The sequence below is a fragment of the Hermetia illucens genome, chromosome 3 (genome assembly GCF_905115235.1).
Source record: "Hermetia illucens chromosome 3, iHerIll2.2.curated.20191125, whole genome shotgun sequence".
Taxonomy (NCBI): domain Eukaryota; kingdom Metazoa; phylum Arthropoda; class Insecta; order Diptera; family Stratiomyidae; genus Hermetia; species Hermetia illucens.
Window position 1 is genome coordinate 160,008,677 of NC_051851.1, and position 19,434 is coordinate 160,028,110.

A 19,434-nucleotide genomic window follows, 5' to 3' on the forward strand; every position below is an offset into this window, starting at 1 on the left:
GGGCAATCGCAGAAAAAGTTCATCAGGGTTTCCCTTCCTTCTCCGCAGCTTCGGCAATGCGAGCTCAACGGCATGGTCCCCTATGGGCTAGTGTCCCGTGCAGACCGCCGCAAACTTGAATGCATTTGCACGCGTATGGCACAGGAACTCTCGTGATCGGGCTTTGTTATAACCGGGTCAGTTTCTCCATGACTTGGAGTTCGTAAGCCTTTGCCATCTTAGGCCCGCGGCTGCTAGGTAGTGCGAGTACACTCGGCCCCCGGCAGCCGCCAGCGGAATACCGACTGTATTCGCCGAAGGATTGCCAAGAGCAGAGCATTGTCTGGCCAATCCGTCAGCCGGCTCATTCCCCTCTTTGTTCCTATGCTCGGGAACCCAGAGGAGAGTGACCTTGAGCATGCCGCCCAGACGGTTCAGTGCGTCTCTGCACTGCCCCACCAGCCTGGAAGATTTCGTGCCGTAAAAGGCCTTGATGGCCGTTTGGCTGTCAGTTAGAATGGCTATGTTACACTTGAGGCTCGAATCTCACTCCACCCATCAACAGATCGCCAGTACTTCCGCCTGGAATACACTCGCGAAACCTGGGGTACCATACGACTTGGCTACACTGTGTGGATTCGAGAAAACCCCCGCGCCGACTCCACAGGCCATCTTTGTTCTGCTCGTGAAGAATACTGTGTCATAACCTTGTAACACGTCTTCCACTTTGCTCTGGTTGGAAAGTCCACAGCAAAGTCTTTCGTGAAGTTCAGTTTGCGTGTTGCATAGTCCGTGGAGAATGCCCAGATTTTCCGAGGTACTTCGTCTAGGGTGGTGTTCACTGCCAATCATCCGGACTCACGTAGTCTGACGCCCAGATACTTTACACTAGAGGAAAGAACCAATCTTTGTTCATTCAGCCGTGGTAGATGGAATTCAGGTATCCTTGTCTTGGTGGTGAATAACATCAGTTGCGTATTGGTTGGATTTATGCCGAGGGCATCTTGCGGCTCATAGGCACACCATTCGCAACGCTCCTTCCATAATGTCGCTCATAATGGACGGAAACAACCCTGACTGTTAACCAGAGCATCGGTGAGATAGCGCCACCCAGTGGCGTTCACAGCTCTGGTAAGTGGTTGCCTCCTAGATCCGACTGGATTATCCTACGCGTACACGTAATCCATTGTGTAAGATACCCCTCCAATCCAATACTGGTGAAGGCTTCCTTGATAACGTTGTTACTAACGTTGTTAAATGCTCCCTCCATATCTAAGTAGGCAGCTAGGCTATACTGTTTGTACTCCAGTGACTACTCAACCATGCCAATTACCTCGTGGAGAGCGGTTTCTGTGGATTTGCCCTTGAGGTAGGCATGCTGGAACTTAAAGAAAGGCTTTCTCTCCATAATGTCAGGCAGTCCTTGTCGGATCGTCGATCGTCTCCTCCTCCAAAAGCTCTTTGGCGACGTCGATTGGATCTAGGTCGTCGTCAAATATCAATATCTCCAAAGTTTCCGAAGTTTTTATTTTTGATTGGCAACAACTTATTTCCCAAACTCTCTCCAGAGAACATTGTCAGAGAGATGCTGAAGAACGCTGGTGGCTGGAGTTGTCTTGCGCATTATATTCGGGCTCTTCTTATTATGGATTGAACTCGACCGGCGGAGGGGCCGGATGGCAAGGGGTTCCCTGAACTAACAGTTCCCTTGCTCACCTACCCTCCCGTTTGGGGAAGGATTCCCTGACATGGAGGCTCCCAAAACTGGGAGAGCGAAGGGACTAGCCCGAAATAATGTGTCAAACGGTTCCAGGCAAGTTCTCTGATGACAAAGAGGTGTTTAGTTGGTAGTCCGAGGGCGAACTCTTGCGAGAGTCCAACACTCTGTGCCTGTTTTGTTAGTTAAATTCATTCCCAGTGAAGACGGTCTTTCGTCCTTTTTTGAAACATTCGTCTTGAATAGTCAGAAGAAGAAAAGCAACAAAATTCCTTTCTAAACTCCACATACGACTACAAATCAGAGAACAACTCAATTCCTGATTCATTTCGAAATCCATTAATCTTCCCTGGAGGCGGTCATTGTTCCTACCCCAAGTGCGAGTTGTCATAAGAGTTGAGCATTGAAGGAAATTTCTGTGCAATTCCATTTGTATTTTTCCATGTCATTCGTAATTTCCTTCAGACACGTAAGTCCTTCCTGTGTATTGTCCGGAGTTTACTATTACTTTTACTAGCCACCACGGTGACTACGTTTTGTCGCGCCACCACTTGAGGGGTTCTACTGCATTAATTACCCGCCATCTGGTTCTGGCCCCAAAGAATGTGGTGGAGTGATTGGCCGCGGGGTTGTGGTGGAGCAAGGACTACAGTAGGATGTTACCTTCAGCAATTTCATGAAAAAAATGCCAACGATATCTTGCGCTATACAAGTCACGTTATAATTGTGGTGATTATTTAAATGACGAAGGGTATACGGTAAGGACTATAATTATTTCTGTAACTGTAGTTTTAGTGCCAAATTGATGTGATTAAATTGACCGATATGGATTGATAAGGTAATGATTTGGCATGGTAGGGGATGCATGGCGTGTTTTTGTTTATGTTTTCGATTTAAATGATTGATGGTATCAGAAAATACTTAAAAGAAACCCAGGTCAAACAGGAGCCAGGGGTTTTTTGGACTATGTAGACAAAAATATACAGATATCCTGGAATCGGCTCTAAATTTTTTCTCGCTTTGTGGTTACACGAAAATCCGGGAAAGCTATTCCTTACGTCAGTAGCACTTAACCATATTTTTATTGAGAAAAAAAGGAGTCAAATATCTTTGAAAACGCAGCAGATTCTCCGTTAAACTTGCCACGATCAACTCAACATCCTTCTATCCAAGGAACATGGTACTCATAAAGCTCCACTTGCTTTTTACATAAACTCTACGATTACATAAATAATTTGCCATTTGCTATTCAAAAATATTCTCTCTTCTATGTTGAATTCGGAACTGAAAGGAAACTCAACGGAAAAAATCTACATCATAACCTCATGCTATTGTCCGAGTTTCGCAGGACTTAAAACTAGTTCAGGTTCGACGATAGTGGTGTGTGTAGTATTAGTTGTTGTTGCTGTTTTAATATTACTATTAATTGTTAAATTCCTAGAATGACCGGCTACTGGAGCTGAATGTGATCCAGATGACGATGTGGCAGACGTGGATGGTGGACTTCTTGTTGACGATGATGGGCCAGGACGTGCGTAGGGCACCGGAGCACTACTTGTACCGAGTGGCGGTGTATGAACTAATGGTACTTGGGGTGGTAAAAATTGGCGTTTTTCTAGCGGTAAATCAAGAGCAACACGCGATGTACACGGTTGTGGTGAAAGTGATGATGATTTCCCAGTTGATGTTGACGGGGTGGGATTCACCACCATTAGAGATGTCTCCATTTGAAGGTTGTCCGGATTCGCTTTCGATGGTTTCTCTTGACATTTCGGTTGAGTTTGGCCCTGATGAGTGGGGAGACGTTGTCTTGCTAGCTTACTTTCAGACTTAACTAGTGATTCGCTTTGATTCTGATAACTAGATGTTGTGGCAGCTGCTTCGTCTTCATCTTCGTCGTCGGTAACATCACTGATGTTAAGGATTGTTTCGAGCTTACGCATTTCGAGTGGTGCTTCTACAAGAAAAGCAAAGAAAGATTATTTAGTATTTTTGTTAAAAAATTTTCGAATTGTGATCAAAGAATTTTTGTACATTTGCTTGCCATATCCTACGCATATTAAAAAGGTTAGATCCTCCCTCAGTTTTTATAATTTTCAGCTCGTGGTGCATATTCAGAACCGATATTTAAAAAAGGTGTCGACTAGGTTGAAATAATTAGGGGGTGTGCCTATTATTCGGTATCCCGACTAAAGTGGTAAAACTGATTAGGCTGGCCTTGACCAATGCGCGAGGACGGCTAAAAGCAGTAGGATCACTCCCGAGACTGTCGACCATCAACAATGTTCTAACATATCGAAAAACCGGAAGCTGGACGCTTCAGGTATGAAAGGTCTTTGTATTCCTTTTATAAATACATTTAAGCGTGCATTTGTCCCATTAGTACATAGCACGTTATATATGCATATATTATGCGAAAATATCCACTTTCACTTAAATTTGCAAAGAAGCCACAACTTTGACCTATTGTAACTTTGTTAGTAATGGTGCGATTTCTACCAAACTTAGTAAGATCATGCGTGGCGCGAGATGAATTTAGGGGGGTTTTGCAGTCAATTATTAAAAATTATAGTAATATACTATTATTAACCTCGTTTAAATAGATATCGGTATGGAGGGTATTTCGCAGCCTGGGCACCATATAGTGGCAGCATCTTTGAAGATTTTTCGGTTAGGTAGTTTCTGAGAATGGGTCCGCTAAAGAGATGATCACTTTCGACCCCCCGTACTCCCCACCTTTCCAATAAATGTCAAAACTAAGCCCGACTTCGGAAAGTACTAATCGAGACCTCTCATGTGATACCCCACATGGTTATATTTGGTGAAAAAAATTTACATCCCGCTTTTGCATGTATTGGGACCCCCCGCCCCTTAAATTCGGGATAAAAGGATGTAACTCACTGCATGGATGAGCATTCACAGTTTCCACCTTTTCACCAAATTTAGTGTCCATCGCTATAAACGTCTCCGAGCAAAATGCATGTGACGGCAGAGAGACAGACAGACATCCTGTGAGGAGTTGCTAGATCTCCTATCAAGCGCAACCCCAGGTGGCGGATAGGGGCATACCTATTGATGTGTAAACATGTGTTCATGCACTTTTCTTTTCTGACTGTGCATGGGCTAGTGTTTGCTCATACCTGGTGCGTGCACCAAAATGGCTATGGGAAGGATACCCAGAATATAAAACTACTATGGAAGACGTGAGAAGGAGGAAACTCACAGTGCAGGAGTTCGGAACCCCAGTACCGGCGGATTTTGAGAGTGAGCAAGCGGGCTCCCGGTTGTTAATATCCCTCGACCGCAGTGCCTCGGTGGAGGACAACTTGACCACCGTGGCACCTAATGCTACAAGTGTTTTAGATTTGGAAAATGAAGTGTTTAAGCGAAGTACCACTCTACCAAGAATACCAGTAACAAAATCAAAGAAGAATGAATTGAAAATAAAGCGCTGGACGACAAAAAAGCAACAATACCGACCGCACATATCCAAGATGAGCAGCAGCAGGAGGTACTCCAGGACCAGGAAAAGGACCCATTCGGAAGAAGTTCGTCAACTTTGAGAACTCCGCCAATGCCAAACATTAAACAAGTCGGAATACCGGAAGCTCGCGCTTCGGGTATAAAGGTTTTGTGTTCATTTTATGGAAGAAACTTCAACGCACATTTTACTATCCGTATATAGCTATAAATCCAACATAATCCTTCATATTTTTCCAAACTACGAGACATACGTACATATTGCAGCCATAGATATCACGCTCACCCTAAAAAAAACAAACTGCCTATTACCGAATACTGTACACATATATGCACGTATATAAATTGAACGTTCCCATATTTCCGATTTACTTCTTATATCTATTTGAATTAGGCACTACCCGCAAAGTTCATTAGCACGCATATATTATATACCTACATACACACATGTCTGGCTGGCAAATAACTAAAAAACTAAAACAAAATAATTCTCTGCGACCCAATTCATAAGAACTCATTTCGTTGTGGTATTGACGAATTGATATGTGATGATGACGTCATGCAGGTTGAAGAGTGCACGAAATTTACAAAAAATTGCAAAGTTTCACCCCCTATAACTTTGTTAGTAATAGTTGGATTTTCTTCAAACTTCACCAAACTGTGCATTATATTCTTCGTTATAGTCATGCCAAATTTTGTACTTCTGGGATGAACACAAGGGGGGGTGCTGGGTAAATTTCTAAAATGTGGAAATATACTATTATTAACTTTATTTGTGCAGATATCGGAACCGGATATATTTTGAGGCCTAGATTTCGTAGAGATGCACCACTGCGATTTTTTTCAGATTTTTCGGTTGGATAGGTTCTGAGAACGAAACCTGTTACACTTTTTGTGGGTCATATTTTGAACCCTCACTCCCCTATGTTTCATCCAATATCAAATATTGAACCAGATTCGAAAAGTACCAATTAAGACCTTTCATTTGATACCCTACATGGCTACATTCTGCGAAAAAAAAATTTGCACCCTCCATTCACATGTACGGGGAGCCCCCGCTTAAACTTAACACAAGATGGCGCCACTTACTGCATGTAAAGGGATCACCAGATTACATACTCTCACCAATTTTCGTGACAATCGGTCTAGCCGTTTCCGAATAAATCGGGTGTGACAGACAGACAGACAGACAGACAGACAGACAGACAGACAGACAGACAGACGGACAGACGGACAGACAGACACCGTCTCGATTCTAATAAGGTTTTGTTTCACACAAAACCTTAAAAAGATAAAACGGAGGGAAGGTCAATGAATGCCAAATTTGAAGGACTATTTAATAGTAGTAATCCGGTCAGGACTCATGGAGAGCAGAGCCCTGAAGCAGAGCAATTACCCTTCACACAGCTTAGTCCAAAAATAGTGGAGCTGTCTGAGTTCATCAAGAACAAGCACAACGTGCACCAAGCCATAAAAAATACGGCGAAAGCTATTAGAGTGCTCTACAACAAGTCGCAGCAGGAAGAACGAAATTCCAAAGCAAGTCGAAATTTGTTGCCCCAACGGTATCACAGGCGACCCAAGTCACACCTAATCGTATTGTAATCAACCTGCCACCAAGCAAGAGAGTGCGGGAAAGAGATGTGGATCTTCGGGAAATCAGCAGGCGCCTAAGAGGAAAAAGGCCATACAAATAGTTCTGAACAAGTCGGGAAACCGGAAGCTAGACGCTTCAGGTATGAAAGGTTTTGTGCATTTGTCTCATTAGCATGTAGAACGTAAAATATGCATATATTATGTGAAAATAGCCACTTTCAAGTGATATTGACATTCATAGTCTTGAATTTGCAGAGGGGCGCAGATTTGACCTAGTATAACTTTGTTAGTAAAAGTGCGATTTTCACCAAATTTGGCAGGATCATGATCTATACTGTAGCCTACATTGCTGCAATTTTGTGATTCTAGGGTGAACTTAAGGGGGGTTTTCCTGTCAATTACTAAAAATTATAGTAATATACTATTATTAACTTTATTTGAAGAGGTATCGATATGGAGGGTATTTCGGAGCCTAGGCACCATATAGTGGCAGCCCCCTGATTTTTTTCAAAATGTTCGGTTGGGTAGTTCCTGAGAATGGGTTCGTTAAAAAAATGACCACTTTCAACCCCCCACACTCCCCACCTTTTCAGCAAAAGTCAAAACTAATACCGGCTTCGAAAAGTACTAACCGAGACCTTTAATTTGATACCCCACATGACTATATTTGATGAAAAAAAAATTTACACCCCCCTTTTGCATCTATGGGGACCCCCCCTTAAATTCGTCGTAAGAGGATGTAACTCATTATATGCGTGAGCGTTCACAGTTCCCACCTTTCTACCAAATTTGGTGTCAATCGCTATAACCGTCTCCGAGAAAAATGCGTGTGACGGACAGACAGACAGACAGACAGACAGACAGACGGACAGACAGACAGACAGTAAACCGATTTTAATAAGGTTTTGTTTTACAAACAAAACCTTAAAAACGGAACTTAAAGCATCGAAGAGAGAAAGCAATTCCCCCAAGTGTGTACTCCGGCAATCGAGTCGACAAAATCCAAGGGGAATGAAAACGGTGGATGGACCAAGGTAGTTAAGAACAAGCCGGGAAACCGGAAGCTGGACGCTTCAGGTACGAAAGGTTTTGTGTATTTCTTAGTACGTAGCACGTAATATATGCATATACTCGTATTATATGAGAATATCCACTTTCGGATGATATTGACATTCATAGTCTTGGATTTGCAAGGAAGCGACAACTTTGACGTATGATAACTTTGTTAGTAATAGTGCTATTCCGACCAAACTTGGTGAAATCATGCTCAATGTTATACCCTATATCATTGCGAAATTTCATGGTGCCAACATGAACTTAAGGGGGGTTTTTCTGCCAATTACTAAAAATTGTGGTAATATACTATTATTAACTTTATTTGTACAGATATCAGTATGGAAGGTATTTCGGAGCCTACGCACCATATAGTGGCAGCCTCCTGATTTTTTTCAGATTTGTCGCTTGAGTAGTTTCTGAGAATGGCCCCCTTAAAGGAATGGTCACTTTCAACCCCCCGCACTCCCCACCTTTCCAACAAATGTCAAAACTAAGACCGGCTTCGAAAAGTACTAACCGAGACCTTTAATTTGATACCCCACATGAGTACATTTGGTGAAAAAAAAATTTACACCCCCCTCTTGCATGTATGGGGACCCCCCCTTAAATTCGACGTAAAAGGATGTAACTCACTGTATGCGTGAGCGTTCACAGTTCCCACCTTTCCACCAAATTTGGTGTCAATCGCTATAACCGTCTCCGAGAAAAATGCGTGTGACGGACAGACAGACAGACAGACAGACAGACAGACAGACGGACAGACAGACAGACAGACAGACAGACAGACAGACAGACGGTAAACCGATTTTAATAAGGTTTTGTGTTTACACAAAACCTTAAAAAGGCAAAAGTGCGAATTCGCCCAGAAGCGATTGTAATCTCCAGCAATGGAAGTTTGTCCTACGCGGAGATACTGAAAAAGATCAAAGCTGACCCCGACCTAAAAGATCTAGGCAGAAATGTCAGCAAAATTCAAAGGACCCAAAACATGCTTGAGCTGAAAAAAAACCAGCTTGGGGAAAACTGATGGCTTCCGAACTCAGTTTAAGAACTCACTTGGGGAGAATGTCACAGTACGGACCGAAAAATATTAGGTCCATACACAGTGCAAGGATATCGATGAAGCGACATCCAAAGGAGAAACTTGCGCTGCCTTGATGGAACAGTTCAAGTTTTTAGGAACCCGTTAGGAATCCATCGTGAGTTTATGAAAAGCCTATGGCAATACTTAAAGGGCCACATTGCGATTACCAGTGGACGCAGGGCAGAAGTTATTGGCGGCCGGGAAGGTTCGAATAGGATGGGTTGTTTGCCGTCTGAGGGAGCAGATTTGTCTAAAGAGTTGCTTCAAGTGCCTCGTGTTTGGTCATTTCGTAAAGGCATGCACCAGCGGCATTGATCGGTCCGAAAGCATGTAATAGGGACTTCAAGTGCTTATTGTGCGTAGGAAGTGAGGGGCGGGATTATCGGCATATTGCCGGAAGTGCCAAATGCCGGAATTTAGGAAGACACCAACTTCAATGAAAAAATGAGGTTTATTCAAATAAACGTCAATCATTGCAAGGTCGCTCAAGATTTACTCGAGCAGACCACCTACGAATCCGAAGTGGAAATTGCCATCATTAGCGAGCCCTATAGAAACCGTCACGGTGGCGCATGGGTTACAGATTCGACTGGTGGAGCGGCGATATAGGCATGCAGTCGACAAGCCATACAATGTACTGGGAGTCAGACATACAGCGGTTTTGTGTGGGCGAAAATAAACGGGGCTTATATATACAGTTATCACGCCTCACCAAGTATGATATGCTTGATAATCTTGTTCTCAACGCAAAGAACGAAGTCTAAAGCTGATTGCTGGTGATTTCAACCATCGGGCTTTTGAGTGGGGTAGTAGGGAATTAAATGCCAAGGGGCACCGTTTATGAGAAGCTTTTGCGCAGTTTTGGCCAAACACTTTTCAGAAAGAGGAGTCAGGCCCGGTTGTATACCTTACCTTTGTCAACCCTGCGCTGGCCCATGGTATGTCCTGGAGCGTCAGCAAACGCTACACTAACAGCCATCACCAGGCAATCTTGTTTGAGGGATGTGTCGAACCACAAGGCAAAGGTTCATCATGGCCGAAACCGAGAAAGACTTCAGGTTAGTCTGCAAAAGTTTTGGACGAGCAGACCTTCATAGGCGTATGGTTAGATAAACCTAATAGAGCAGACACCTCTACGGAAAGGGCCGCGCATATGACCTAATGCATGACCAAAGCATGTGACGCGCATGCGCATGCCTAGCAGGTGCTCATTCTCCAGCAGTAGACCAAACTATTGGTGGAATGGCGATCTGGTCACCCTTCGATCGACGTGCCACAGAGCCAGAAGAGCAGCTCAGAGGGTGGTTGGTAGAGTCTATCAGGGGCAAAAAAAATTTGCCTGTAACATAACCCAAGGAGGAAATGCTTTAAGGAGCTCTGCTCACGAGCGGACGTAAACACATGGGGCAGTGCTTATAGAATCGTGATGTGATGATTTAGAGGCCGTTCATTTCCGCAGATCACGTGTTCCACCCTCTTGCTGTAAATCATCCAAGGGTTATTCCTCCAGCAACCTTTGAATGCGGCGGAAATTTCGCCATTTACCAGAGACAAACTGGTGGAGACAATAAACCACTGGCCTATACGGAATATCGAATAAGGCCCCTAAGCTTGCCATGAAATCCAGACCGGAAATGTTCGCTGCGTTGTTCGAAGCGTGCATGTCCGAGGGAATATTTCCGTAAAGTCAGATCAACCACTGATGCCATCAAATTGGTTACTGGCTTGGCCTAAAATGCAATCCATGGAAAGGGTAGTACCAGCAAATATTGCGTGGTAGTAACCCTGGACGTGACAAATGCATTCAATTCGGCTAATTGGAATCTAATACACAAATCCCTAGCGAAGGTTGGTATTCCCGCCTATCTCGCTGCTATCTAATAATTGTTTAACTGAAAGAAGGAACATCATGTACAAAGATGTACTTAATCTTCCCCTTTCGAGTGAGGCCAAATTGTGGGTTACGCTGACGACATAGTGCTAGTTGTTGTCCCAAAGCATCTCGAAGATCCCATTCAAATAGTACTTGGCGTCTTTTTCTGCTAAATAATTCCTCATTTGACGGAAATCTTTGTCCTCCGAGCGCAAATTTCACGGTAGTAAATGATGGTACAGAGTCCCCGTACGCAGCGTCCAACTCATCTTTGATTTGCGTAGCCGTATTGGTTTTCAAAAACAAATATTTAATGACAGCTTGATGTTAATTTTTTTCCATTTTCACAAAAACACTCACATCGGCTCACTCAAACGATTTTCAATCACAACAGCGCGTCCAAAATGAAATTTTAGTGAGTAACTGTCAAAAGATGAGCAACCACATCCACTAGCTTTCATTGACGAGTGCTGCCACCTTCACGTTGAGGTCGGAAGCTTGATCAGCTTGTATATCTAAGAAGCATGGTTTCTGGCGACCGTGGCACTGAACTGGATATTTCTAGACGCATTAACAGCGCTAGATCCGCTTTCGCTGCCTTGAAAATGCAGTTATCTTAACACCAAGATCAATTTGAGACTGTTCTGTGCTAGCGTCCTTTCTGTGTTGCTATATGGGACCCCGAGTGTTACTCAGAAGCTGATACTATTGCAAACGAAGAACTCGGTCATCCCATAGGTTTGCCACTCGTACGTGTGTAGTTGGAAGACAGACGGAGGGGTGACGATTGCAGTGTTGGTTACTCTGTGCAGTTCAATCCGCTCTATTAAGATGGCCGACGGATGGCCTTGGGCTGGCATTTGGCGCAGAACAGTAGAGATGGAATGCTGGTTTCTCAGGAAATCGTGGGGGGGGGGGGGGGGGAGCTGAAGAGCATTTCAGGGAACTGGAAATGATGGCGCATATGTGCGGTTGACGCGTTGTACCCCACCAAGGGGCAGATGACAACGCTACATATATTTATATTTAGCGAATTTGATCAATTGATTTTTGTATTATGGCAGCAAAACAATCATTACCTTAGTATCTAAAGATATTTTAAATTTATCTTACCAGCTTGCTTTTCGGGCTCTTTAATAATAGGAACAATACGATTTGTTGGGGGTTTCGGTTCGTTTTGTAAAAATAGTGAAGTCGTTGCTATTTGTCGTAGTGCCTCCATTCCTTCATTTAACATTTTACTATTAGCTCGTGATTTACCACCTAATGGAAATTTCTACAAAGAAAAAAGAGAAACACCATTTAAGGGTGATCCTTGCTGAACATGTGAATAATTGAAATTTGTAATTTTTACTTACATTTCTAGAACCTTTTGTTGCTATTGATACACGCTTACTTTCGCCACGTAATAAGGAAGTTGTATGATCGGCATCGATCTTATTTATATCTTTTTTCCTAGATTTTTTATTTTTTGATAAACAACTTGACGGACATATACAAAAGCATATTCGTAGAATACAACAAATTAAACCTAAACCTGTAATTGAAAGTTGAGTTAATCAAGTTTGGTCAGACTCCGACTTAGATTTGGGTTTGTTTGACTGCCAGATACTTACCTATTAACGAAGGTCCTATAAGTCTTAATTCAACAGTTTTGAACCCTTTCTCGCCGGTTCCAACGAATGCTATAACTAAACCAATTGCTACGGTACCTAAGCCAACATATAGGAAGGCATTTGCAAATGAACTAGGGCCTCTTAATACACCTAATAAGTCTTCGTCATCTGATGAGCCACCAAGTGATGAATCTTGAATCTGTGTAAGGAAAAAAATAAGATTAAATTTATGTCTTCGTTATTTGCTTTTTATAAAGGACATTCCTGTGGTGGAGAGTGCACTGAGATAAAAAAAATAAAATATAAATATTTAGTTAGAGTGACCAAAGTGTCGAAATAAAAGATTAAGATTTAAATATCTTTTTAAATTGCTGAAGAAGGTTTCACTTACTCGATTTCGTTTCACCCATCGTCGATGGCAGGAAGCAGGATTATTATTTTGAACACTACATCGTCGTCCACGTTCTAGCCATGCTGCTCGTCCTTGTGCGCACTTTGGGAAGTAAAAAAAGTATTGTAAATATGATAGGTGATTTCATGTGGAGTGACATTAACACGAAACAGTATATTTCCAAGACGATACAACTCCAGATTAGGCACAAAGATAAGATCAGAAGCTGACAGACAATGAAGTAGGGTCTGATGCCGATAGCTAGTTTACTAGCATGCAATATTGCTTTCGAAAGTTAAGACATGCAGTTTCTGGGAAAGACCCAATATATATTGCTAATATGACTACAGTTATAGAATGTTAGAAGCGGTAGTTATCTATTGTACCTGGAATCCGAATAAAAGCTTTATACAGAAAACAGAATATGGAGGTAAACCGCTGCGCAATTGTTTGAATTTTCTGTAACCAGAGAATAGTAAATAACACAAAATGAAAATAGGCAAACACATAAGTCAACTTATTCTATTAATATCCCTTATAGGTTTCGGGGTTGAACTCCAGTATCTACCCGGCATACAGGAGAAACCGGGGAAGAACGTTTAAACGAGTCAACTGGCCAGCAGTCCTCTAAGAGAAAAACGGCTCAACTTCCAAAAAAGTGGAGCAAGTAAGGAGGACTGCTCAAGCAGCAGGGGAATCTCATGTAGCCGCAATTTCGGGGAGAGGATGCAAACCCCCTATAAAGGGTGTAGAAGCGTGGAGAAAGGTGGCTCCTTGAAAAAAGCGAGATAGGAGGAGGATACGATCGGGGGTCATCATCATCTCCAAGCGTGGTGAAGGGTCATACGCCGACACTCTTTAGGGAGTGAAGGCAGACCCCGAACTTAATATTAGCCGCATAATACGGTCTCTGAAAAGAAAATGTCTGCTGGAGCTCAAGAAGTCCAAGGATATAACGGCGGATAAATTGTTGAGCCAAATTGGGAAACCCTTGGGACAGGAAGCCGAAATCAGGGCTAGCAGATTGGGGATCTCTATAGTCTGCAAGGATATAGATGAGGTCACCACGAAGAAGGAGGTTTGTGAGGCTTTGGAAAAAGAGTTTGGCCTCATTGGACTCCAATAGTCAGCGGTAAAGACGCTACGAAAAGCCCACGGTGGGACACAAACCGCCATGATTAGTCTATCAGTGGAGGCAGCAATCCAACTGTTGGCAGCAGGGAGAGTTAAAATTGGCTGTGTTATGTGTCGCTTAGAGAGCAGGTAACGCTGAAGCGTTGCTTTAGATGCCTTGTACTAGTCCAAATGACAGGCTAAAGTGATATAGGAGATGCGGAGTGGAAGGCCACATCAGCAAGGACTGCAGAGCTGGCCCAAATTGGATACTGTGCAAAGGGAAGGAGAGGTGGACCATTGGCACATTGCAGGCAGCAGTAGATGCCTGGAATTCAGGAGAGCCCTTAACACACGTCGTAGATGAGGTTGATACAAATCCAAAACCACGGTGGTATCATTTGGGTCAAAGACCAAACGGGCCAAGCAGCGCTTGTGGAGTACAAGCCTTGGAGGAAATAATGGAGCTGCCACAGAAGGGCTTCATCAGAACGAAGGTGAACGGTGTCCACATCTACAGCTGCTATGCTCACTCGCAAAGTATGAGCAGATGCTTGCCCCTCTGGTTTTGGGTGCAAGAGGACGTTGGCCGACCATAATTGCAGGCGAATTTAATGCGTGGTCTCTTGGGTGAAGCAGCCGGATAACTAATCTGAGGGGAGGTGTTCTCTTCGAAGCATTCGCGGAACTAGAGGTGGTATTGGCGAATTTTAGGGCCTCGTACACTTTACCGGGGAGGGGCCTGGAGTCTACAGTAGATCTGACATACGTGAGTGCTACTTTAGCCAGTAGAGTCGCTTGGCGTGTTAGTGAGGACTATACTCATAGCGTTCACTAGACAATCTGCATGGAAACCAAGGGCGGATCGAGAGAGAGAGCAAAAGAGTTCTTGTAGAATCTCGGGTGGTGTACTCGGCTGGTCAGCGAAAGCCTTTGAGGGGGACGTCGCGGCACTCAAACCCGAGATATCCCTGGGTACGGCTAGACAGAAAGCTACCCAAATCACCCGATGGGCGACTGAAGCATGCGATGCTACTATGCCCAGAAGGCGATTGCTCCCCATAAGGCAACCCAACTACTGGTCGAACAATGAAATCACACGCTTGCGAGTCGAATGTTTCCGGGCAAAGAGGCTTTGCCATAGGTTCAGGGGAAAGTCTGGTGACGACGGTCAAGAGGAGACCCAGAGGCATTTGCATGGCTACCTAAAAGAAGCCGTTAAGTGGAGCAAAAAGAACTGCTTCACACAGCCATGTAGCCATGCTGACATGAACCCTTGGGGCGAGGCCTACAGAGTGGTAATCAAAAAGCTGCGAAGATCACCCCAGGTGACCTGTCCACACCTCCTGAAATAAATTGTTAACACTCTGTTTCCTCACCATGAAAAAAAGGGAAGGCAAACCATTGTTCAACTAAATAAGGTCATAATACCTCCAGTAATTGTGGAGGAGCTGCAGCAAATATGTGGTAGGATCGGTAACAACAAGCGCCAGGTTTGAATGGCATCCCCAACCGAGCTTTGAAACTGGCAGTGAAGACTAGGCCCGACCTTTTCGCCAAGACCATCGAGGCGTGCTTAAAAGAAGGAGTGTTCCCTGTCCAACGGAAAAAGCAAAAGTTGGTGCTGCTTCCGAAGATGATGGGTAGAGTCATCCACAACAAACTTCTACCCCTTGTCGAAGCCAGCGACAAACCAGAAAGGCAAATTTGGTTTCCGGCGTGCTCACTCTACGTAATTAGTGCAATTAGGTAGCAAGCCTGGCAAAGGCGAGCTGATTTCTTGCGGGTGCTATGTCGTGTTGGCGTCGGATGTTAAAAACGCATTCAACTCGGTCAACTGGAATAGAATTAAAAAGGTATTGGCTGACATAGGTATCCCCGGGTATTTAGCGAATTTAGTGGAAAACTACCTCCCAGAGAGGAATTTATGGTACGGGACGGATGAGGGCCCAAAGGGTGCATTATCACAGCCGGGGTACCATAAGGATCGGTACTTGGTCCCCTGTTGTGGAATATCATGTATAATGTAGTGCTTGATCTTTCTATCCCAAAAGGAGCTACGATTGTCGGCTTTGCTGATGACCTAGCTGTAGTTGGTACAGCAAAACACCCAGAAGATGTGGAGCTCTACGCAACGAAAACAATAAGACCGGTAAAGTCCTGGCTAGAAAGAGCCGGGCTGAGTTTGGCGGATGTGAAAACGGAAGCGGTCTTAATAACTAACAGCAGAAAAAATAACATTATGAAACTGGAAGTCGGTGGATATACGGTCGTATGAAAGCTGGCTACCTGGGGATGATAATTGACTCCAAATCGAGTTTAACGCAATACCTAGAATGTGCATGTCAAAAGGCAGCCAGTGCCACCACGGCAGTTTCAAAAATGTTGCCGAATATTGGTGAGCCGAAACACCATCGCATGTTGCTTCTAGCCGGAGTGGTACGTTCCATCCTGTTTTACTCGTCACCTATGTGGGCAGAGGCACTTACAAATTCTCAGAGACGGAAGCAGATGAACTCGGTTTACTGCTGATGACTTTTAGGGTTTGCAGCATCTTTTAGAACTACATTATATGAGGCAGTATTGGTGGTGGTGGCAGGATTCCTGTATCTCTGTCGGCATTCTGGCGAAAGAAATGAGGGTTCTATCCCATGCAAGACGTGTGAACGGCACACAGAGCATAGGTGCGGCAAGGTCAGGGTCGCATGATCTCTGACAACATCTGACATCACTGACAACAACTCTGACAATTGTCCTAGATGCGGTAGCAAACCGGAGGATCCAGAGCATGTGATATTTCACTTCCCAAGGTTTGCAATGGAGAGGAGAAGCCAAAACCAAGTGTTGGGCAGGAGCGTGACCCGGGAGAACTTAGTTGCGGAGATGCTGAGGTCCGAAGGGAAGTGGCTTATAGTTTGCTCTGCAATCGAATATACTGGTGGAGTTGCTGAAGGAGTAAAGCCGAAAGGAGAAGGACGAGTGCCTAAGGGCAAACCTAACTTGCGAAGTAATACCTGAATGGTGGTCGTCGGGGGCTGGGGCTGGAGAGACCGGGGGTGGTGTTCAGGGGGTGCGAATCCCACACGCGCCCGCTGTAGCTCCGGCGTTTGTGCAGCAGAGTTGGGGCGTTCAATGAATGTACTATCCTCGCCTACATATAATCAGATTACTAAAGATTGGAATAAAGTGTGGGCTGGCATACGTAAATAATTTTGAATAATTTTTCTCCAAACAGCTCCAGCAAATTCACTCCTTTCAGGAATCGAATACATTGAAACCACGCTCCATTACCCTTTGACATTTTTTCTGCCGCAATATTTATCTACCCTCAGAAAAAATCGAAAAACTGACTAATGATGTAACACCGCCGGGGTCAATCCTCGTCATTAAAAGAGTAATTCAGGCGGTCACGAAAAAGTCGATTTATTTTCTACGTGAATTAAGTAAATACTCACACATGCCTATTCGGGGTAAACAACGTCTAATAAAGGTAACGCGAAATAAAAAGAAAATATTGTAACGCTTCAACTACAATGGAGAAGGTTTATAAGCTTATGTCCTGGTTGTGTACGTTTTCAGCACGCAAATCTCTATTCAGTAGAAATTGTTATAATAAAATGGCAGGACGAGGACAGTCAGTCAACTAATTTTCGCGTGTAAGTTCGGTTGAGCAGGTTTGAAATACATGGCTACAGTGGAAATAATTGAGGCACGAAAAGGATTCATGTGGAATCCTTTTTTCATGAGTGGAGGTGATGTATATAAGTTTTCAACAAGAGTGTACTTGACACGAGCGTATGGAGCTTACATTTGGGTACCCAGGAAGTGGGTGGGTTGATGGAGTTACTTTAAAGTTATATATCGTATATTTACCACAATAATTATGATATATTGGTTATGTTGAGAAGTAATTTGTATGTCCTTCGGCGTTCTGGCAATGGTTTTACCTCTATGAGCTTCCCGCGTTTCGTTCTATGAGCTTTCCACCATTCCAGCACAAACTTTCTTAAATTATGGGTTTTAAGCGAGTTTTGGCCCGAATAATAACCCGCTTGCCCTGTTTGTCGTCTGGGGAAAAGTAGCTCTTACGACTTGGCGAAAAATAGCTCCAGAGAAAAGTAAAAACAGGGGCAGGGCCTGTGACTGGGGGTCATCATTATCTCCAAAGGAGGTAAGGGAATACACACATACGCTGATATTCCTTGAAAGGTTAACGCAGACTGAAGTTTATTCATCTAAGAAAATGTAAAACCTGTTAGCAGTTCCTGAAAGGAGATTTTGTGCTGGAACTTGAGAAGGCCAACGATATAATTACAAGTAAAGGGGAAAGGTGGGTATCGAGGCTAGCGCGCAGGAGATCAGACTGCAGGGGCTTCCATAATAACACTTCGAAGAAGAAAACTGTGAAGTCTTGAAACGAGGATCCCGACTGTCTGGATTGCAGGGGTGGAAAATAAATAGACCGGAAACAGTTACCAACTGACAGAGGTGGAACACAAAGCGGCAGCGGAAGGGAGGATGAAAAAAAAGAATAGTCCAAGCAAGATAGAAAACGGGGTCAAGCACTGCACTGCAGGAGAGACTGAAGCGGAATATGGCTCTCTGGGGCCAGCCTGTCTCTCTCTGAGAGTGAGTTGTCTCCCTTCGACGGTGGTATGTGGGTTTCCAGGAGCCCAGCCTTCCGTCTACCAAGACTGTTAGTGAGTGGTGACAGCGACATCCTGAACGAGGGGACTCTACTATTAACAAAACGCCTTTAGATGTAGACAGGGAAGTCGAAAAACACCTCCCCCAATCCAAAGTGACTTGAGAACCGTGCCCATTGAATAGCTTGTGGTGGGGGGTAACTGGCTGTATTCGAACCGAGCCTCACTGATACCTGGTCGCCTAAGTGAGTAAGTTTAATCATACCATGCTATTGGGGACTACGGCAGGGCCAACTTCCTAGCCCCCGTACTTGTGGGAATCAAATGAGTACTCGAATAAAAACAAAAATAACTACAATCAAATAACCGGACCCCGTACCGGCAAACCAGGCGGAGGCACATCTCCAAAACACAACTGGAGCCAGGTGAATACACCGAAGAAAGGAGAAAATGGGACGTCAAGCAGTGGATATACTGGTATACTGCGAGGACTACAACTAACGAGAGCCACTGTTCAAAAAGCAGGGACTTCAGGATGGAGATAGGCCTGAGTGGCCCAGGTGCTAAATGTTACCTGCGTTATTAGAAGTAATACCTGGAACAAGAAAAGGCCCTTAAGAAGGTTCAGTACAGATCTAAGGCAAGAAAGTGGAGTTCAGCCCACATGAGGGCTATGGTCCTAGAAAATCCAAACTGGATCCCAAGAAGGGAAAATCCGGGTAGGACAGGGGTGAAGGCAGGAATCAGGAAGCTCGCCATTAGCTATCCTAGTGCCGTCAAGTGCATTCTACTAGCAATACTAGTGGACTGTACGGCGAAGGTCACCGCGGAATGGCTTAGGACTACGGTTCCTAAATTGCTTGGTTGTGAAGGAGCAGAACAT

General features: G+C 44.2%; 1 protein-coding gene across 2 annotated transcripts in view; it reads right to left on the reverse strand.

Annotated features, from left to right (window-relative positions):
• Positions 1-856: 856 nt before the first annotated feature.
• The window catches only part of LOC119652414, a 307,544-nt gene continuing 288,966 nt past the window's right edge, over positions 857-19,434 (reverse strand). For both annotated transcript variants that reach the window (XM_038056531.1, XM_038056532.1), the window contains exons 4-8: positions 12,793-12,894; positions 12,402-12,600; positions 12,144-12,322; positions 11,899-12,061; positions 857-3,653 (exon numbers count right to left, since the gene is read on the reverse strand). In XM_038056531.1, coding sequence (XP_037912459.1) covers positions 3,025-3,653; positions 11,899-12,061; positions 12,144-12,322; positions 12,402-12,600; positions 12,793-12,894 — 1,272 coding nt within the window. In that variant the 3' untranslated portion in view covers positions 857-3,024. The remainder of the gene's footprint in view (positions 3,654-11,898; positions 12,062-12,143; positions 12,323-12,401; positions 12,601-12,792; positions 12,895-19,434) is intronic.